The sequence below is a fragment of the Aedes aegypti genome, chromosome 2 (assembly GCF_002204515.2).
Source record: "Aedes aegypti strain LVP_AGWG chromosome 2, AaegL5.0 Primary Assembly, whole genome shotgun sequence".
Classification (NCBI taxonomy): domain Eukaryota; kingdom Metazoa; phylum Arthropoda; class Insecta; order Diptera; family Culicidae; genus Aedes; species Aedes aegypti.
This window is the reverse complement of record NC_035108.1, coordinates 376966403-376989717: the sequence shown is the minus strand read 5'-3', so window position 1 is coordinate 376989717 and position 23315 is coordinate 376966403. Positions and strand designations below refer to the sequence as shown.

The following is a 23315-nucleotide window of genomic DNA, read 5'->3' as shown; positions in this document are numbered from 1 at the left end:
TTTGCCCTAGGAATTGCTCCAAAAATCCTCCAGGAATCATCCGAGGAAATATATTTAATACTCTTCCAGGAATTCTTCTTCAGATTTGATCTGGGATTCCTTATGAAGCTTCATTAAAAATCTCTCTAAAGATTTCTTTGACATTTCATGCGAAACTAGTTCTGTAGTTCTTTCAAACAATTTCTCGTGTGTGTTTCAAATAAAATCTTCATGGCTTCTTCAAAAGTTCATCTGAGATCCCACACCAGCCAATACTACAGTAAATATTCTAGTAATTCCAATCATTTAAGCAATTTATCCATGAAATCCTGCAAGGCTACTTTAAGAGACCAGGAGTTCTTTCAAAAAACTTTATGGGTGTTTATCATGGGTTACTTTCAAACTTTATCAAGTTTCATAAGATGTTACTTTGGGATATGCTTCTGAAATATTTCAAGCTTTTTTGAAAATTTTTACCGATGATTTTTTAGATAAATCCTTTTCTGGAGATATTCCTGGGAAATGGCTGTGGAACATCTTTGAGAAATTTCTCTAAATTCTCTGATGGAATCTTAGGAAAAATCTTTGGAGTAATTCTTAAATAAATTCTCTTATTGAAATGAGTAGTGTTTGGTCCTTCGACCTGGTTGCTTGCTCCTGCGGGGGCGGGCGACGAGGGCAGGATCAAACATGTCACGCGTCGTTCACGTACCACGGTGGAATAGTATCTCGGATCGCGTTAGTAGTGTTTGATCCTTTGATCTTGTTGAGAGGCGAATGGCCGCTTTTGCGGTTAAAGCCTCGTTAAACCAACTTTGATCTTGTCGCTTGCTCCTGTGGGCGAGTGACGAACACTTGTTCGGCGTTCAATGCTTTTATCTAGTAATGTCGCGAAACCGGTTAAGCGCATTCATTTCAAATTATATATTTATCGTTTACCAAAACGAATCCTTTACCCAAACCTTTCCCAAATCCAAACTCCCAGGTGGAAGTGCAGAGGACTTCGCGGCTTCCATAAACCAAATAACGCGTCAACATTTCCCTCCCATTCCCAAATTGACCTGCATTCGGACGCAGCCGGCGCCGTTATTGTTTGTTATAATAATGAGAGCACCAGTATTTACACATTGAGGATGCTACTGATCCTGAGTAGTGTCTGTTGGTTCCCTGTATAAGTACAGCTGTTCTTGCAATAACAGAGTAGCAACTGCGGGTGGTCAATCAAGCTCATGCTCAATAAATTCTCTTGTTGAAATCTGAACGATAATTTTGCAGGAAAATCTAGAAAAACGTTTGAGAAAATACTATTTGAAACCTTAAATATGTTGTAAACATGAATCTTGATGGAAGTTTGGAGAAAACGATGGCAAAATCATTGAATACATTAATGGAGTACTTATGATTTTCTTGAAAAAAATCTGAAAAGATCTTTGAAGAAATTCGTGCCGGTGGTGAGGTATCCACTATGGTTATCTTAAAATAATTCTGAATTTTTGGAGGTACTTCAAACGAAATCCTTAGGAAGCTCGCAAAAATTACAAAATAAACATCTGAAGAAATCTTCGGAGTTAATTTTGTAATTTATTTGAACCGAACTTTGGGAGAATTTATTGATTTTTAAGGTTTTTCTTCATCAAGAATTTCAAAATAAATTTCCACTCAAAAACACAAAAGTTGGGAAATGTCCAAATTTTCCTAGCAAAATCACTTAAAGCTGGATCTTATCTCGTCAATTTTCAGTAAACTACTGTATTTCTGAACAAGAATAAAAAAACAAGGACTGTGGCTCATTAATTGACATTTTTGCCATTAAACGACTACAAAACATATCAAATTAATTTCCATCATTTAAGTCTTAATTTTACAAAAGCTATTTGGTCATCGTTTATTTCAACAATCAAGTTCACATTAGCGACTTGGATTTAGACTGCGTTCACTTTATTTTTTAAATTTTGAATGGAACTCCGAACCGGGCCCCAAAAACTCTAGCTACGCCACTGGACCTGTACCTCTTTTTCGAGAATGTATGCAAAAGTCCAAGGGCTTAGTTTTGAAGGAAAACCTTGAAGAATGTTTGAAATATTACTTGAAGAAATAACTATTTAAAATCCATGGGAAATTGCATGGAGATACCATTGAAAAAAGTGTATGGCAAATACTTCAAAAGATTCCTGTACTAGGGAGTCGATGCCGATTATGGACACTTTGCGTATTATGGACCCTCTACAGAAAAACATAAAATTAACACTCAAAGCAACCTTATTCCTATGAAAATCCACCGGGGGAACTTCGATTGCATTGTTAGTCAGCAGTTTCAGGCAAAATATTTGGCTTGAGATGCATAAATACAGATATTTGAACAGTTTTGTAAATGAAACCACACAAGAGGGTCCATAATACGTATTTCCAAGTGGGTCCATAATAGGCACGTCGGCAGCGCGCCGGATTACATGGGAATCAAATGGAGGGTCCATAATTGGGTCCTAAAATGTTTAATGAATTCTTGTTTTTATTTAATAATACGAAAGAGCATGTTCTTGCAACTACTTTAGCATTTTTTTCTAACTCAAATAACGGCTATAACATTTTTAAACTTAAATTTTAAAAATGATTCCAAATATGAACCTTGACACTTGTGATCATGTTTGACATTCACAGTTTCGACAAAAATGCCACAGGGCATATATTTTTAACACTGGGGTTGTTCCTATCTGACATTTCAGCAGGGACACGCAAAACAAAATATACCCAAAATTAGAGTTTAAACCAAAGGGTGGGACAAAATCTCGAAAATCATAAAAACAATGTTTTTTGGACTTAAACAAATGAAAATCATTTAAAAATTGAGTAAACATGTGTTTTTGCCCTAAACTTAAGCGTTTGATACTAAAATTGGGACTGGGCTTTAGGACCCAATTGACTTCCTTGACCCGATAAAAATGTTAAAGCTGGTTATCGTAAGATTAATAAATACAATTACAATTACAATAGGAAACGTCAAATTTGTAAACATTCCTATTATGGACCCCGGGAGGGTCCATAATAGGCATTCGGACAACAGTTTTCCAAATGCATATTTCGCTGGAAAAATCGAATGATTTTGTATGTTTCATATGCGTACTATGAAGAAAAAACAATGAACTTGTTGTTGGACTCTGAGATATCATTGTGGTAAACAGAGGCGCGTCCACGTTCAGAACCATGGGTAGGACGAACGTTGTAGAATTTTTGGTGCACAGTGAGGCTAAAATAAAATTTATCCCTGTACTGAAAATTTAAAGTTACTATATTTGAGGGGTTCAAACGGTATAAGTGACATTTTGGCCGGTTTTTAGATGAGTGGAAGCAATTCTACAATGCATATAAATTACTGAATAAACGTAGAATAAAGTAGATTTTCATGACTAGGTTTATGTCCATGACACCCCTTTGCTTCTACCCCCCTCATTTTCATCTCGAAGATCTAAGGTTTAGTTGAGAATTCCTCATTATATAACGACAAGCATTACTGTATGATTTTTTCTAGGAATCAGAAATTCTTTCAGATATTTGCCCAAATGTACAGATATTGCTCAGGAAATTTCTAAAGGAGTTCATTTAGTGATTATTCTCCGAAGAATTTCTCCACGATTTTTTGTAAGAAATTTCTTCAAGTATTTTTTTTTAGGATAGCTTTCCTTTTACCTAGAGAATTCAACCTGGATTTTCCTAAAGAGAACTACAATAATGGAATTTTTCCAAAGATTGTTTCAGAAATCATCCGAATTTCTCCAAAAATTCTTTGAGTAATTTTTCAGTAAAGTCCTAACTCCTCCAAGTTTTTATCTAGTGATTCATCCATCGACTTTCTTGGGACATCCTCCAAAATTTCCGGTCAATACGTCTTCTGAAGTTAAATCAATAACTTCTTCAGCAATTTTTAGGAATTTCCTTTAAAATTGTCTTTTAGAATTTATATAAGATTTCAACTAAGATACCTTCTGCAATTTCTTCAGAAAACCGAATTTCCTTCAAAAATTCTTTGAGTTTTTCTCAAGTCGCCTTGATTTTTTTTTTCAGGAATTCTTCCAAGAAATGCCTAGGATTTGTTTTCTGAAAAATAAATCCGTGAGATATTGCTAAATAAAATCCTAGAGTAATCTCTGATAAAACTTGAGTAAGTATTGAAATCACCCTTAATGAAAGAAGATGTCTGAAAACTCCTGGACTCTTGAGAAAATTTCATAACATTTTCTAGATAATTTTCTGAGGTAATCGTAAAAAAATCAGCCGTATCTCGAGATAGCATTCCGCAGGATTTTCTAAAGAAATTTCTCGAAATATATTGAATAGAATATCTATTAAAATTTGTGTAGGAATAATCGGAGGAATTACTGAAAAATTGCTGTAGTAAATTGGAAACATTAAATAAACTTTTGAAGATCGCTTGGATTTTTTTTTTGAAAACCTTCTTAAAACCTTGGATGAAATGCTGGAAAAAAATACTAGAAAAAATAAAAGAAGATATGTTACACGAACTCCACAAGGAATTTCCGATTTCTGGAAGGGAACGTAAATGAATTCTTGAAAAAAAAATCCACATGAATAGGCGGAGGAACACTTGCAGGGTTTCTTAAAAAAGATATCTTCCAAGGAATATTCTTCATTTTTATATCCTTGATAAATCAATTTTATAGAACAAATTTGACAAAAATAAGACGAATTGCTTGTCTTTACAGCAAATGAAGTTGTTTTAATTTCCTCATATTTCTAGATAACAAATGGGTAAACAGCAAAAAAAAATGGATCTTTTATTTGCAAAGAAGTGACCCAGCTATTCTCAATTTTTTAGGAGTAACTGAAGATGCTTGAAAAATGTTTTAATGCGCTGAAAATCAATCAACTACTGCGATGGAATTTCTTCAACAATAAAATAAAAAAAAATAAAAAAAAATAGTCATAACCTGCTTTAAATATTTTCATGACTGATGTTACAGCAACATCACACTCGTGATGTGTATAATACGATGAGACTGGTATTAAATTAATACATTACTTCATCCAAAGATTTTTCAATAATCTTTTGATAATTCTCTTTAGATGTTCCAGAAACATCCCTAGAATTGCTTCGCGGAATTTCCACGGCAATTTGTCCCAGAACATATACAGGGTTGACTGTATATATTTTTAAGGAGTCATCTATTGAATCATTCAGAAAAGTCATAGAGGATTGCTGCATTTGTTTTTTTTAATTGTTTGAAGAAATTTATTGTTATTACAGTAAGCTGGCCAGGATTTTCTCTATAAATATTCTCACTCGTTCTTCTCACCATCCAGAAATTTTGGAGGTCATGTACCGACCATGTCACGCTTTACTAGGCATAATAATATTGTTGAAAACCTTATCGTGTATTCAATCCTCAACAGAGTTCCTTAGTGTTTTTTAAGCTTTCTGCTGATCTTATTTTATTTTTTGTTTTTGTTGAATCGTGGGTAGGACAATCCTTTGACTGTCCTACCCAGGTATTTTTATGCGTAGTACATGTCCTACCTGTCCTACCCACTTCCCGCGCCACTGGTGGTAAAGCGTCGAGAATGAATTTCAGCTACTAAGGGGTCCATTACTAGCATTGAAACCCTCCTAATTAGCTAGATGAATAAACAAACTCCGAGCTCGGAATGGAAGCAAAGAAAGAAAGAAAATCATCAAGACAAGTTTAGTTTTGGGAAACCTTACACATGTATTCAGTACCAGTACTAAAAAGCAGAAAAAAGATACCGATAAACAATCAATTACACAACTTATTAATTGTTGGTTGGGCAACGTCGTGAAATTTACGCAATTTCACAAATTATATCCACTAGAAAATTTCATAATTATAACTCTCATTATGAAATGTTTAAAAATATCTTAGAGAACGCTATCTTTCAATATCTTTATACCTACTTTTTTCTTCTCAATCGGAATACGGTATTGATTGAGCCACAACGCATTATCATTCCAGACTGCATCCTTCTTCACACTTGCTATTTGTCCCACGCTCCCTGCCCCTTCTCACTGTCGTATCGTGCAGGCTGATTGACCTCCTGATTGATATTTTGAAAATTAATATTTCACAACCGGTCGCAGTTTGGTATTCGTGAACGCTCCGTAGTAAACAAAGCTGATCGTACAACTACACAGTTCGCTTCAGCCGGCTGGAATAAAATCAACCAAACCGCTGATTAGATACCGTCAACATCTCACGCAAACCAACACCCAGCACGCGAGTAGCGGTTTTATCAGTTTAACGCCCCGGCTATTTAAATCAATACACATCCCCCCATTCGCCAGTCAGTAAGCATTCCAGCAAGTTGTCCAGCTTCGTTCTGTTTTTTCCAAGTGCTCACTAGCTAATTGAGAACGATGATGTCGTCGCGGAAGAAGATCACCCCCATGTTCAACGACTATCTGTATGAAGCCATTCGACGGATCGCCATCGAGCAGGGATTCACCCCAGATCTGTTTTCGGTTGACTTCGATGAAGAGACCTGTATCGAGTGTGACGGATTTGTGAACTTTGTGTTCAAAGCAATCATCAACGGGGACGATCGTGAATTTGTGCTGTGGTGTAAAGTGCCGCCTAATGATGATCAGCGATCGTTGGCTCTGTTCAAGCGAGAGGTGTTCTTCTATCGTGAGATTTTGCCAGCTTTCTACAAGTTTCAAGCGGAAAAGGGTATCTCCCGGGAAAAGGGAGAAGGATTCTACAGTGTGCCGAAGTGTTATCTGGCCCATTGTGATACGGAAAAGGAGGAACCGGAAGCAGCCATAATTCTGGAGTACGACGAAAACTATGAAAAGTGGGACTGGGATAAACTGGAACCCATCAATCTGGAGCACACGAAGCTCTTGATGGAACAGCTAGGTCGTCTGCATGCCATTTCCTTTGCCATGAAAGCCCAGAAGCCGGAGCTGTTCGAAAATTTCATATTGAAAGATGTCCTCGTCGCGAACAACGATCTGATAACGCTGATGAAGGAATCGTTTGATCGGGCGTTGACGACAATGAAAACGCGTTTCGCTGCAGAACAGGATAAGATTCAGCGGATAAAGGAGGACGTGTTTCGGGAGTTGACGGCGTGTTCGGATCCGGAAAAAGCGGAGCCGTACTGCGTTGTCAGTCATGGCGATTGCTGGATCAATAATCTTATCTATTCGCACGACGAGGTGAGTGATTGGCGCTTGACATGGGCCTTGAGCTTAATATGATTTGCTTTATTGGACATTTGGGAGATGGTACAAATCATTTCTAGTCTACATGTTCAGCTCATTTGCACGTAACTCAATACTGAAGAAACTATAAAAACTGGTGATAACACTGTGTAAACTGCCCAACAATTGTCCCATATGGATTTTCCAACCAACTCCTTGGTTCATCGCAACATACATGCTTCAATACATACTTAGCATGCTTATAAAAATTTTGAATGAAAGAGTTGTGGAAAAATATAAAGGTAGGTACTGTAGTCCCATATAGGGTGACCATTAGGGCGGTTCAAAATTTAAAAATGTTTGAAAATCCAATCTCCCATATGTTCCTTACCAGCCTTCATTGGCGTAGGAACGGGGGGGGGGGGGCTGGCCCCCTCCACAATCATCCAGGCCCCCCCAGAATTATTGATGATAATAAAAAAAAAATTAACATGAAGCAAAATCTTCTGAATCAATGTAGATGATTCTTGTTATTGACAAAAATCTCTTCAGAAGTTACATTATTTTATGCTGTACTCCTATAGTGAGAAAACCTCGCTTGTCTTACACAGCATCAGCGTGGTGGTTCTGTCTTCGGTGAATCGCGCTACAACCGAAAGCTGAACCGTCCGTTGGTTACTGTTAGAAATGGCTTCTTGTTGTGTGCAATTAGCGCAACTTTTTGACATCTCCGTTACAAATAAGTGCCAATATCCAGGAAGTTTGATTCCCAAAATTCTTTTTTTTTTTTTGATAATTCAAATAATGCTGTTTCAGCATAAAACAGCATATTCACAGCATTCTGATTAATCATGTTTTTGAAGGAAACCCTGCTCGAAGTGTCCGGTGATGATGATTTCCCTTATGGGAATTCACTTGTGAAATCCATACATTAACTTAAACTCGTATAACATAAAAAAAAATAATTGAAAAAAAAACAGACAAAACTACTAAAGGAGTTTCTTAGATAATACATAGCGGAAATTTTTGTCGAAATATCAGGTTTAACATTCAACTTTGGCATGGCCAAGTCTTTTGTTAAGATGAATGTCAGAAATGAAAAAATGTATCAAAATCGACCGTAGTGCTTTATTTCAGCAATAAATTCTCGCTTTAATTTTGATTCATTTTTTAAAGTATTTTTGTATGAATAAATTTATTGCTTAAGCTTTATTTTTACAATGAAATTTATTATTTCATAAATTATTTGAGTAATATCCTACAGATTTGTAGCAGATTTTTCAAAAAACGTTTCCATATTCTAGTATTTTAAAATTCTAGTTTAATCAAATTCTTCAAGGAATATTGAAGGGTAGCTTCAGAAGTTTTGCAAATCTCTTGGAAATAAGGAAATAATATTGTGGGACTTGCTCATACTTTCGCAGCGATTCCTCCTGGTGGACATAAATTCCTTCTATGTCTACTTTTTATTAGCTTATTGATTCCGGAAGATGTTCCCGGATTTACCAAAAATATGTTACTTACATGCATCAAAAGTTCAGTTTTCACACGCAATTCCTCCAAAAAATAATTGATTCAGCCAAATCTAATACTGAGATCTGGGATATTTTGCTAAAGTTCTATTGGAAATTCTTACGTGAATTTATAAAAATAGTTTTTTTCCAAAAATGTTACTAATTTTTTTCCGCAAAGTTTAACAAAAGACCTTAATAAATATTTCCAAAACACTTCACAAATTGTATCAAAAACTCTTCTATGTTTTGTTTATTTTTTTCTAGAAATTTTTCTTCAAATCCCCGGATTATTCAAGAATTGGAAAGAATATTGTTTTTGAAATATCTTTTGCCTTCGAATCTTCAGAGGAAATTTGTTGAAACTCACGGGACAAAAAGAAATAGGCATAGCGGTAAAGGAATCTGTAGAGGAACATATAGCTGAATAACTGAGAAGGGGGAACGATTTAATGAGGTATTCATAAAGCAATTTATATTGATCTTCCTTAAACACTTCTGTAGAAACAATTTTACCAGTTATTGGCAGAATCCAAACTCTTGGTTTGAACATTTGTGTGATATGAGGGCGAAATTTTTAGAGGTATTCTGGCTGAATGCTAGAAAACTGGAAGTCAAGGAAAGATAAATTTGAAGCATAATTTCTAAAGAAGATTCTGATGGACCTTCTTGAGAGATCTGTTTTATTTGTAATTTCATTAGGGAGGTTTTAACTATCTTGTAATTTATGGCTAGAGAAAAGATTATAAATTATCTTTTATTGTACCGTTGCCTATCTATTTTTCTACCTGCTTCAACATTTTGTTGTTTCTCCTTCCTTCGCATGACGTTTTGAGGAACTTCGTACAAAAATCTTTTCATACACCAAAAAGCAACATTTCCATGATTCTAAATAAAGGTGAATTGAAAGAATTTTGAAAAATTGCAGAATTCTTATACGTATGGATCTAGATTCTTAAAAGTCTATCAAGAATTCCTTAACAAATTTTCAGAGTAATGCAAAAGTTTCCCATACGATTCAAATTCATTAAAATTTTGATCACGAATTTTACCACAATAGATCTTCGATAACGTTCTTAAAAATACCGGCAATATTTTTACGTTCAACTCCTACAATAATACAAAATAATCGATGATCTACAAATTTGAAATTTCTAACGGTAGGAAAAAATGAGTTCTGCATCAATATGTTCAACATAGTATTATGAAACTTCGGAGTTCATATTATTTAAGATTTTAGTTACAAATACTAGATACATGGTCAACAAGCTTCAGAAATTCTATGATTTGTTTCTTGAATTTGACGACAGGAATACAGTATTTTTTTTTTTGAATTATATTTACGCTGCAATTAAAAAAAAATACCAACAAGGTTCTTTCTTATGTATGTGTTTAAATTTTCAAAAGAGTCAATCAATTTTTCAAATCTGATATGGGGTGATTCGTAGAGGAATTGGGGACGGGCCTGGTGTAGGGGTTAGAACACTCGCTTCTCACGCCGAGGGCCTGGGATCAAATCCCATCCCCGACATAGTCACTTATGACGTAAAAAGTTATAGTGACGACTTCCTTCGGAAGGGAAGTAAAGCCGTTGGTCCCGAGATGAACTAGCCCAGGGCTAAAAATCTCGTTAATAAAGTCAAACCAACCAACCATCGTAGAGGAATTGGTGAAGCAATCTCCTTAATAATATTGAGATATTCCAGGAGTAGTTTTGAGCCTAAAACTGTAGAGTGGATAATTTTTTGAATTTTATTTATGGAAGAATCCTGAGATTACCATTCGCAAAAAAGTGGGATTATTTTTAAAACCTTAAACAATACTTGATGTAACTCCTAAAGAAAGTTTAGGAATGAATTGCAAAATCTTAGTAAATCTGGTGAAAATTTTCTTCAAATAGATCCTAAAAGGAACGTTAGTGCGGTTCAAAGAAAAAAATCTCTGGAAAATAATCAGATGAATCTCCGGTAAATTTTTCGGAAGAAAATGAGGGAAACAATCATATAATTCTCTAAGAAACCCCATAACGAATTACTCGAGTTTTTAAAAGAACAGTTGAATGTATTATGCTTGGAACTTTATAGACATATTCTTTGAACATTTATCATGAATGAGAAATAATGAATGACATTTTTTTAATTGAATTATTTTTAATTGCTCATGAAATTCTTGTGGAATATTACGAGGAATTCTTACAGTAACACATGGAACAGCCAATAATTTTTTTTAATTTGGATAATTTTTGCTGCGGCTTTTTCAAACAATCCTGTAGATATACTTTGGGATGAACTTCACAAGCAAAGTTGGAAAAAATATTGGCGAACTCTCTGAAGAATTCGTGGAATGAATCCTTGCTTGGTGATCTTGAAGAAATTTTTGGTGAGACTCCTAGATTTTTTTGTACTATAAAAAATATCCTCAGCAATTCCAGAAAATCTCAAACAAATTGTTAATGAACACAGGTGGATTCTTAAAACTAACAATTGGAATTATATAATAACTACGTAGAAGACCTTTCAGGATAAACGATTGTAAGAATTTCTAATGCATTATCTAGCGGAATCCTTCAAACGATTTTTTTTAGCAGTTCGTTAGAGATTCTTCGAGAAATTTTTTGGTGAAATCAGAATGTCTGGGAATGATTTTGCGTGGCAAATCCAGGGTGAACTCAGTGAAAACTGGTACAGAAGATCACTGAAAGGTACGAATATGATTCATGAAGAAATTCCCGTATGAATTCTCAGAGGAGAGAAGAGGAGAGGAATCTCTTCATATCACATGGTTGAATACCTTAAAAATTTCGTGGAAGAATCACAAAGGATATTGTGAGTTTTTTCGATACCATTTTTGACAGAATTACAGAAAAAAATGCATTTTTTTTTTCGTAACGAAAATTAAAATTGGGTCCTTAAATTTTTAATGAAATCTTGTTTTTAATTAATAACACGAAAGAGCATGTTACTGCAACTACTTTAGCAATTTTTCCCGATCTAAGAAGGGCTGTATCATGTTTAAACTTTAATTTAATAAAATGGGTCCATGAATGAACCTTGACACTTTTGATCATGTTTGACGTACGCTTAGTCGACAAAAACACCACAGGGCTTTAAGTTTTAACACTGGAGTTGTTCCTATCTGACATTTCTGAACGGACACGGAAAACAAAATATACCCAAAAATTTGAGATTAAGCCAATGGGTGTGACAAAATCTAAAGAAACATAACAAAATGTTTTTCGAACTTAAACCAACGGAAAACATAAACAAATTGAGTAAACATGTGTTTTTTGCCTAAACATAAGCGCTTAGCACTAAAATTGAGACATGGCTTTAGGGCCCTATTTACAAATATCACGGATGTGCCGCGAAATAAGGCTAGATAACAAGTTAATAAAATCTGATAAAACTACGAAATTTGTAAAACAAGTATTTCGTAGGCCCCCCCTAGGCCCCCTCCAGCAAAAAATCCTAGCTACGCCAATGCCAGCCTTACCATAAAAATAGTGTTCTGTGATATTTTCAGCTCTCTAGGTGGTGATTTAAAGGTGGCCCAAAGACAATGTAGGTTTATATGGAAATTACTATGGAGAAATATTGAGATATATTCCAAACACGCTTGTACTGTAATATAAGAACAAACTTATTATCCCATAGTAAAAACTCATTCTTCAAACCATAATAAAGAAATTTGCTGAAGAGAGAATTTATTTCTTCAACAACATTGTTCATTAGAATTCGAAGAATAAGTTTTCAATATGGGATGATAAGTTTCTGCTTACATTACAGTACTAGCGTGTTTGGAACATTTCTCAAAACTTCTCAATAGTAATTTCCATTTTTAAAATTTGAATCTCCCTAGTGACCATCCCCTAGAGATCCAAAATCAGGACATTTTACAATTTCACAACTTCTTTGTACGTTTTTTTTCAATTTTTTTTTGTTGGGGACTTGTAGTGTAAAAGGATATAAGGTGATAAATTGAATAAAGCCCAACCTCAAATTTTCAAGAGCACCGTTGGTCACCACCAGCAAGCAAGTAATTTGATTGATTTTCAACGCAAACGGTTGTCAGATTCTCCAGTCTTGTGCACTTGAAAATTCAAAGTTTGGTTTCGTTTTATAATCACCTTAAATGTGTTTCTTGGAAAAGCTCTGTTCAAAGATGAGTATTCGGAATATTTAGAATTAGAGACAATATGTTTTTTACTGTCAAACCTCCATCAGTCGATATTTTAAAAAAACCATCGACTCATGGAAACATCGAGTAATGGAACAGAATTGTTTTTTAAGCTATTTGAAGGGACCATCATAGTCACCATGGAATTTTGTTTTTAATATACAGACACATAAAATGCACCATATTTTATGTGACGAACCACAAATTTCCCCAATTTTCAAAAACTATTGATTTAAAAGTTAAAGATAAGTAGAATTTTGACATAAATGCACCACCAGGACACAAAGTGATGTAGCAGAGAAACTACGCGTATTAGCATCTCGGTGTCTTCAGCGCATTTATTCATTGAGTGGTAAGGGCTAAATGCGCTGAAGACACCAAAATGATACAACGCATAGTTTGTCTGATACATCACTTTTCGTCTTGGTGCATTTTTTGTGTCAAAATTTAACCTATCTGCAACTTTCAAACCAACAGTTTTCACACAAAGTTTTCGAAAATTGAGAAAATTTGTATTTCGTCACAGAAAAAATGAAAAGAATCGGTTGAGAAACGGCGGAAATATAGCTCTCCGAATTTGGAAATTGTGTATGGGAAAACGGCTTTGGTGCATTTTATATGTACAATACTGTAGTAGGTTTCACTGTTTATTTATTATGTTTCTACCGGGATTTCGCCATGAGTTTCCCGGTCGGTCCAGTATCTTTTCGTTATGAAAATTTCCTTGACTTCCCAGGGCATGAAGTATCATCGTAGCTGCCACGCGATATACGAATGCAGAAATGGCAGCTTTGACGACTTATTATTATTATTATTATTATTATTATTATTATTATTATTATTATTATTATTATTATTATTATTATCTTTATTAACAAGATTTGCAGCCCGAGGCTAGTTCATCTCGGCGACTTCGGCAAAGAAAGCTCTCAGTTGATAAGTGTGGAAGTGCTCATAAGAACACTAAGCTGAGAAGCAGGCTCTGTCCCAGTGAGAATGTAATGCCAAGAAGAAGGTTTCTGTAATAAAATCTTCACTAGGATTTCTCCAGGAACTGCTCCAAGGACTCCTCAGGGAATTTTTTCCAGAGATTACTTCTGGGACTCTTCCTGATATTCTCCTTCAAAATTTTTTTCAGAGACCAGACCAAAGTCTGCTATATTTTTGACATTGCATTTGAGTTGGTTGTAAATAACATCTAAAGTTATGAACAGTTATCAACTTTGCAATAATTTTGTTATGTTGTGGTATGTCTGAAACACTTTCTGTAATAATTTTGCTATAATTTTAATAGGTTTTGTTATATTCTATATTCGTTTGGTGTTAATGTTGTTAGAATATTGGTTATTTTAAGTACTAACGTAATATGGTTTATAACAACTGGTGATATAATAAAATCATATTAGAGACTTAAGCAGACATGTCTTCAAAGCTTTCTCCAAGTTACGGTACGACGATTTCTTCAAGGATTACTGCAAATATTTCTCCAGTTATACATATCTCCAGAATTTCCTCAGGTAGTCTACTCGATATTCTTCTAGGAATTATTCCTGAGATTTCCTCCGGGTTCACTCCAGAAATTTTCCTGTAGAAATTTATTTTTAGTGGGGAACCGAAATCCGTACAAGGACGGATTTCAATCAATTTCTCAAGTGTACAGATTTTGATCCCACACGGTAGGGATTCTATTAGAAATAACTTCATGAATACCTATAGACACTCCTCAAGTAATGTATTTAGGAATTCTCTCAGGCATGTGGTCATGAAAATCACTACATGAATTATTCCAAGGATTTTTTTCATTTTCCAGAGTTTTCCTTTAAAATTTCTCCAGAGATTCGTTCTAGGCCTACAAAAACTTCTTCGGGAAATTCCTAGAGATTCGTCCATGAAATCCTCAAGGGATTTCATCAAAATTATTAAGAATTCGTCTAGAATTTAATTTACATTTTTTTTAGAGATTCCTCTAGGAACTCCTCTCTTAAAGAAATGTTTTTAAAACACCCTTGTTTCTCTCCTGAAGGGATTCCTGGAGCAATCCCTAGAGAAACCTTTAAAAAAAGACACCTTCACGTAAATGCTTCTAGTGGACGATTTGTCCTTTGAAGGAAACACCATACCAGATAACGGACTAGTAACCAACGCCCAATTGCACAGTCGAAACACGTTCTTGACGAAAAGATTTCCGGACTGAAGCGGGAATTGAACCCGCACTCCTTGGTCGATGCAGCTTAATGCTTTGTAACTTAAATTGGTGAATCCCCGATTGAATTCATTCCTAGAAGAATCTCTGGAGAAATTCTTGCAGGAGCCTGTCGAAGGATTCCCGAGGAAAACTCTGGGGGAATTCCTGAAAAAAAAAACACCCTGGGATATCAAATATGCTTTTTGGCTAGGCAGTTCTTATTTATTCAATGACTTTTTTTATAATCAATATTGCGCAGACGAAAAGTATATTTCATTGAAATATGCAGTTGATTGTCTACCAGCTCATCCCTGGAACAATTTCTAGAGGAAATACTTCGTGAAATTCCTAAAGAAAAAAACTGCAGAAATTTCTGCAGGAATCGCTGTAGAGGTTTATTAGAGAAATCCCTGGATGAGTCTCTGGAGAAACTACTGTAGGAATCTCTGAAGGGTTTCTGAAATAATTTCTGGAAGAATTCCTGGACAATCCTTGGGGGTATACCACGATGAATCACTGTTAAGATTTTGCTGGTGGAATTTGTAGAGAAATCCGTGGAAAAATCTTGTAGAGATTTTTTTCTGGATAATTCTTGGAGATATCCCAGGATATATCTCTGAAGGATTAAATGAAGAGATTTTCCAAAAGGAATGAATGTAGAACATTTACTGGAAAAATTTTCTTAGAGATTTTCCTAAAATCATCCCTGAAGTAATTCTTTGGGTAATTTCTGATAAAATTCCTGCATTAATTAATAGGAGAATCTCTGAAGGATTTTCAAGAATTTAAACTCTTGGAGGAGTCCCGAAAGATTTTTTGGAGGCCCAGAATTAAATAAGTTAATCCCTGGCAGGTTATCTGGAGACCTGATTAGAATAATTCATGTCGCGATTTTCTCCGGGGTAAATCTCCTGCAAGAAATTCTTGAGGGATTTGTGAGTTGTTGAACACCTTCAGGATATTCTGGTAGGATCCTTGGAGCGATCTAGAGAGGAATCCCTGAAGATACCTCCGGAATAATTCCTGGAAGAATCTTGAGAGGACTACTTTAGGATATCTTTGTATGTTTCCGTGCACAGTTAAAAATAATAAAGATTACACGTCATGTAAACTTCATTTATGCGATGTAAATATAACGTCATGTAAATTTAAGTCTGAAATCATGTAAAAATGTGTTATATTTCATGTAACCACACAGAATCCTGTTGGATTACATGATATATAATTGAAGTTTACATGACATGTCATGTAAATATCCATGATATTCCACGCTCCAATAAGATAAGAAAAATAGAATCTGATTGTTATTTTTTAACGGAAACCTCATAATTCAACATGATGAGCACTGAGATGGTAAAACATAATTTAACTGCTAAAAACCTAGATGGCCGCCAGATTTTCCAACCTCGAAATATATACCTGCGTTTCGGCATTACGTCCACATTAGAACAAAACCTGCTTCTCATCTTTTAATTTCGTTATTTTTCACATGCATGTTGGGTGGTAGTAAAAACGATACTTTATGGTTCAGAAAATCAAGGATGTTTTTTTGCTTCAAAATGTAAGATTTCCATTCTAAATTAATGCACTTTTGTCAATGTTTTACGTTAAAACTACAAATATAACAACAAGACTTACTAATGTCCCGTTGCCCAATCTACACACTTCATTCAATGAATGGTACAAAAATGTTTGTTTAATACAATCAATGTTTTTGGCTTGTTTTCATTTATTTAGTTTATTTATTCATTAATATTCAAAGATATGTCGTAGAATTATTCTGTTGTCAGAAATCGCATTATAAAAGAAAACTCCTGTCTAATAACCTGGATTTATTACTAATAAAGCTGAGTATAAGGCTCGGTTCCAGTAGGGACGTAACGTCAGGAAAATGAAGAATAATAAGAACAAGGGTATACGTAACCTTTTTTTTATTGGTGGTCACTAAATTCGACATGCTGAGTGCTATGAAGGTGACAAATTCATTCTTCTACTTAAAATCAAAATGGCGTCAAAATCCAAGATGGCCGCCAGATTTTTTCACTTAAAATTATATTCTTATTCTTTACTCGACTCGAATAAAACAACAAAGGTTGAAAACTTGTTTCTTTCTAGTACAAAAAAGATTTTTGTATTGATTGCACTCGTCATATGCGTCAAAATCGTAGAACATGATTTAGAAAACCGTTCATTTGATAGGGTAAATACCACTGCTCACCTAGTTTCTGTAGCCTATCTTACGCAATTTTTCCTCAGCTTTCTGATGGTGATCTCAGAATTCAAAACTAGCGGTGCGCTAATGGTGAAAAAACGATTTTTGTATCAAAATTGAAGATGGCGGCCAAATTCAAAATGGCCGCTAAAATTTTTTCGATTTCAAATGAAAGCTATACCCTTTCTCTATACGATGCCACTAAGTTTGCTTTGTGTTCCAAGCGAAATATGAGACATACCACGTGACAAAATACCCAAGATTTATCAAAAAATGGGCTTTTTCGCAAACTGTTCCGCTAGCTGGCGTACGAGGGGTCCACCAATTTGAGAAAACAGAATGGACCACCCTTAAGTTTTATCGAAAACTAGCGATCAATGACATAAAATTGGAATTCTAACGATGGGTGCCGATGGCGGCCTGGTTTCAGCGAGAATTGCTCACTAACGGAATTATATTTGTATAGAAGAGAGCTGAATCGGGAGTTTTATTCTGATTCTTAGGTGTGAATTTCACTTTTCATGGTCGTTTTATGAAAAAATATTATACTTTTAAAATTATTTGCGCATATTTATCGATCTACCGCAAATTGTAAGCGTGTTCCTCCGAATATTTTGATAGGTGATCTCAGAATAACACGTTATAAAAATAATGCAGGGCAAATAAATTCGATTTCATTACAGCAGTGTTCCCAATTTTGGTGATTGTCATTGTGCTTTAAGAGGTCTTCCCAATATAAAGCATTTTTTTCTATTGTGTTTCAAATATGACGTGGGGACTAAATTAGTAACTCTATGAACGCGTAGATTATTTTTCATATTATTACTGTATAAGTACTTCTGTCATGACGTACTTTAAACCTATAAATACTCTTTTTTCTCTTTTTAATGTATTCGAATCCTATGAGCAGAATCTCAATAGAGAAACATATAGGGCGGAAATGAAAGGACCAAGGTACTACCTACTTTTAAGTTTCTCTAAAAATTCTACTCATAGCAGTTCTATTTAAATTTAAAATGTTTTGTTCTAAAAAATCGGTGAAAAATGATTTTATGATATCTAGAACATTTTTGCTCCAAAAAAAATTGATATTTTTCAGCACAGAAGCCTGCTGACAATGCTTTCAAAGAACAAGTTTAATTTGAAAAAAATCGAATTTTCCAGCCATTTTCTAAAAATAATTGATTTTGACAATCTCCAACTATCAACCTTTCTAAACGTTGTGTCTTATTATTGTGAAATTCAATTATTTTGGAGGCTGTTTTAATTATTTATTTATTTTATTTATTTATTTATTTATTTGCTACATTCATCTAACATTATTGTCTACATGAATAAAACTTGAACTAAACAAACGCATTGGAAACAAGTAGTCGATATCTAAAAGTATGAGTACTAATAGAGAAGTCAAACAGATTGTACACACGATTGAACAAAGAACACATTACACGAATTGGCTCATTTTGACCATAATCAGTACGTCTTAAATCTAATCTAAGAAAGTCAGTGTGTCTTAAGCTACGAGAAACTACATTGATATTGATTTGCGAAAGAATATTAGGTGCATCAATACTACCTATTAGCAGTTTTTGCACAAACAATACCCTCTCAAGTTGTCGCCGCCTCTGTAATGTGTCCATTCCAAGGAGTCGACATCGGTTCTGATACGGCGGAAGAGTAGCGGGATCACGCCATGGAAGAAACCTCAACGCATAACGGATGAATCGAGATTGAACGGCTTCTATCCTAGATGTCCAAATACCGGTGTACGGGCTCCAAACCACAGAAGCGTACTCGAGCACAGAGCGCACTAGAGAATAATACAGTGCACGGAGACAGTGTGGGTCTCTGAATTCACTGGAGATTCTGAATATAAAACCCAGATTTCGGTTTGCCTTGGCAATTGTGATGGAGTAATGCTCTCTAAAAGACAGTTTCGTGTCCAAATGTACACCAAGGTCCTTGATAACAGCCACTCGATCTATTTGCTCTCCGCGAATATTGTAGTTCCAGATAATTGGATTTTTTCTGCGAGTGAAAGATATTATCGAACACTTATTCGTGCTGATTGTAAGTTCGTTGACTTCACACCAATCTGAAAAACTATCAACGTAATTTTGAAGCTCCTGGCAGTTTTTAGATGATCTAACGACGAGATATATCTTCAAATCATCGGCATACATGAGCCGGCATCCACGCGGTAGAACTGCACAAACGTCGTTGAAAAACATAGAAAATAGCAGTGGACCGAGGTTGCTCCCCTGGGGAACACCAGAACTGTTGGAAAAATAGCTGGATTGAGATGTTCCTATTTTAACAGACAGACGACGGTTCGTTAAATATGAATGCAGCCAGTTGACGAAGTTTGATGCGGCACCCATCCGTTGTATCTTTGCGAGCAGCAACGAGTGGTCTACACGGTCAAATGCAGCTTTCAAGTCTGTGTAGATGGTATCAATCTGAGCTCCACTCTCCATGTTTTGTATGCAAAATGAAGTAAATTCAGTTAGGTTTGTGACCGTTGACCTGCCAGCATAAAATCCATGCTGATCACACGAGATGTGATTTTTAATTTCGTGGAATAGCATATCGCTCACAAGAATTTCTAGCAATTTAGAGCCTGTGCATAATGAAGTAATGCCACGGTAATTAGATACGTTTCCACGGTCCCCCTTTTTGTACACAGGAAACAGAGTCGATTCTTTCCATTCATCTGGGAAAGCTGATTGTGCCATTGATAAATTACAAATTGCTGTCAATGGACCAGCAAGTGCAGTTCCACACATTTTGAATACAATTGGCGGGATACCATCCGGGCCTGGCTGATACGAAGACTTAAGTTTATTAATGGCGCTACCGATATCTTCTTCAGAAAACGTAATGTTTTGCATATTGAGTATACCCTCCGGAACATTCCGCAAAGCGGCAGTAATGTGTTGCGACGATGTCACGCCTGGTTTGAAAACGCTTGAAAAATGACATGCAAAGAGTCTGCATATCTCAGCCGGAGAAGCTCCTGAGTCAGTACCGTAGGACATAATGGCCGGAATTTTTCAACCAATTCCGAACATTTTTGCTGCAGTTTGTTGAGGCATATTTGTGCTTTCCTGCAGTCAAAGCACATGTACTTTAGACCTACGTTGTCTTTCAGTGCATTGGCACCAGCTCTAGTCAGATCAGAACATCGTACATGCAGAATTTTGTTGCATCCACCAAAGCAGTAAACACGATCGGTCTCGGCAACAATGCTCTGTACACACACATCACACAGCACCGACGTCATCTCGAACGGTCTTCGGTCGCCCTGTAGCGGGCTGGATGATGAATTCAATAGACTGTCTGTTGTTTGCTTTGCAATCTCCGTCGACAAGAAATTATATTTTTGGATAAAATCGTATCTTCTTAGGTTTATCGGTTTCGATTAATATCTCGATAGAGACAATGTCAAACACTGAATACACAGATATCACTTTACAGTTTATACGACAAAAATAACATGATTAAAAGTGCGTTCACATTCCGTAACTTTACGATACACACGAATCGCCGACGCCGACCATTACATACCATTATCACAACATTGTACAATGTAAGACAAACAATATACAGAAAACCGATTGCGATTTCATTGATAAATTAAAAAGATATTGCATGTACAAGGTGTCCACTTTATAAAATGAACAGTCCTTACTTATAAATCGAAGCATCACATACCATTATAAACAACTTGTAATTGTAATGATCGATTGTTTTTGATTGGAATCCTATGAAAAAATCAGTTTGGTGACGTTTGATTAAACGTGTCAGTATTGAACTAATCAATACATAGAAGGACTTAGAGAAGTTGTTACTGAAAAATGAACAGCATTCGAAAGCATTCGCCTGCCAGTTATAAACATCAGTTATAAGCAACAGAAAATCGATGAAGAGAAATCGATCATTGCGAAAATTGATTATTAGTATTAGTGTACAAGAAAAAATAAGTATTGAAAACAAAAGTTGATGCAAACTTCATCTTTTATTGGAATTTTCGCAATTTTGGAAACTGATATTACAATTCAATAGGAAACATAGGCCTGTTATGACTTTTAGGAATGCTGAGAATCTATGACAAAAGGTCGAAAGACAAAAGGTCGAAGGGACAAAAGGTCGAAAGACAAAAGGTCGAAAGGACAAAAGGTCGAAGAACAAAAAAGAAGGGACAAAAGGTCGAAAATGTATTTTCAAAGAAGGAAAAATTCCCCACCAAGCAAATCATTTTCGACCTTTTGTCCTTTCGACCTTTTGTCTTTCGACCTTTTGTCCCTTCGACCTTTTGTCTTTCGACCTTTTGTCCATAAACCACCCTCTAATACCCAACCCCGCCTTTAGACGGGGTACACTTTGGAATTTTGTGTATTTTTGCGTAGCTCGGAAATTAAAATGATTTTATTTTTGGCTTAAACCTTGACTCATAACACGCATATAAGAAAAGTTTTTTTTTATGATTTTTGAAACTTATTTGTATTATTGAAAATTGTTTGAAAAATTGTATTCTTATATAACCTACAAATGCCTGGGATTCATTCAACGTGTATTATAAAAAATCGTAACTTTTATATTTTTCTACGATCAACCTATCACAGAAGAAGAGCCTGATGTTATTGAAATAATTTCAAATCTGTTTTTCCGTTAGTTACACGGAAAATAAAAAATGTTCCAGAAAAAAATTAAAAAATTCACATTTTTAAAAGTATAGTAAAAACTCAAATTTTTATTATTGTCAAAAATCAGTAACCAGAAGAGGCTTCAAGAAAAAAATTAAAACGATAGGGATGTTCAAAAATAAAAATAATAAAAATCAAAAATCAAAACTCATAAATTTGCGAAGAAAAATAATTCATTGCCCAAACTGTGTTTAGAATGATTTAAGATAACGAAAAATAATATTTAGATCGAAAACAAAAATTTGGGTATTAGAGGGTTAAACTTCCATCCACGTTTTGAGCTAGCATTCATCTAGGCAATCGAAACCGAATAGTATTTTTGAAATATTACAGTTTGGAATCGAGAACGCATTTCAATGCGCAAAAACGCACGTTCAAGCACTTCCATACATTTAAGCTGCAATCCCATAATCGAATTGTCAGCCAATCGATTCCGTGGCGCAAACACCATTTCGATAAAACACCGTTCATCAGAAAACGGCACCATTTCTCTGTTTCACTCCACCAAACACAATAACAAGCATTCCAATAATGGTTTGTTCCTTTCCCCCCTTCACAGCACAACGCCGCCACCAGTGTCATCCTCACGGACTGGCAATCGTCCCGCTATGCGAGCCCCTTCCTGGACCTGGGTTACTTTTTCTTCATTTGTGCCGGTGCCCAGTTTCGCAAGGACCACATGGACGCCATGCTGCAGCACTACCACAACGCACTCAAGGACCTGCTGGATCGCCTGGGAGGTGACACCACCACGCAGTTCCCCTTCACTGCGCTGCTGCGGATAGTGAAACCCTATCGGGAGTTGCTGCTGGACGGATGATGGCGAAAAAAAATAGATATGGGTCATTCCATACCAAGTGTGCACCAGCACAACGTGTAATCGACCGTCACTGATTTCAACAAAATGTTGGTTGAATGTTGATTCGCTTGATAGATAGAAAAATCCACATTTTTTATGTCTATTGGACCAACCCTCGTAATTGGGAATTTGTCAAAAACCTATGATATAAATATATTTTGAAATAACAATTGCTTTTCATTTATTTCAACCTTCCAATTTCATGGTTTCCTGACATCCACTCAGGCCTGGATTATAAGAAGGAGGGCAACCAGGAAGCCCTCGAGGGTCTTAAATAATTAAAAGTTTTGAACACTATCCAATACACACATACAGTTAAACCTCCATGAGTCGATGTTCCATTACTCGATATCGACTCATGGAATTATATTAAAAATCAAATTTCATGGTTACTATGATGATCCCCTCAAATGGCTTTCCATAGCAATGCTGTTCCATGACTCGATATTTCCATGAGTCGATGATCCCTTCAATATCGACTCATGGAGGGTTGACTGTATGGGGCCCATATAG

The 23315-nt window shown here is 35.5% G+C and overlaps 1 protein-coding gene across 1 annotated transcript; it reads left to right on the top strand.

Moving 5' to 3' along the window:
• The first annotated feature begins 6267 nt into the window (after nucleotides 1-6267).
• On the top strand, nucleotides 6268-22972 carry LOC5572468. The gene is made up of 2 exons (XM_001660364.2): nucleotides 6268-7168; nucleotides 22503-22972. The coding sequence occupies exons 1-2, from the start codon at nucleotides 6365-6367 to the stop codon at nucleotides 22761-22763; spliced, it is 1065 nt and encodes a 354-aa protein (XP_001660414.2). The 5' UTR covers nucleotides 6268-6364; the 3' UTR covers nucleotides 22764-22972.
• Nucleotides 22973-23315: the final 343 nt, after the last annotated feature.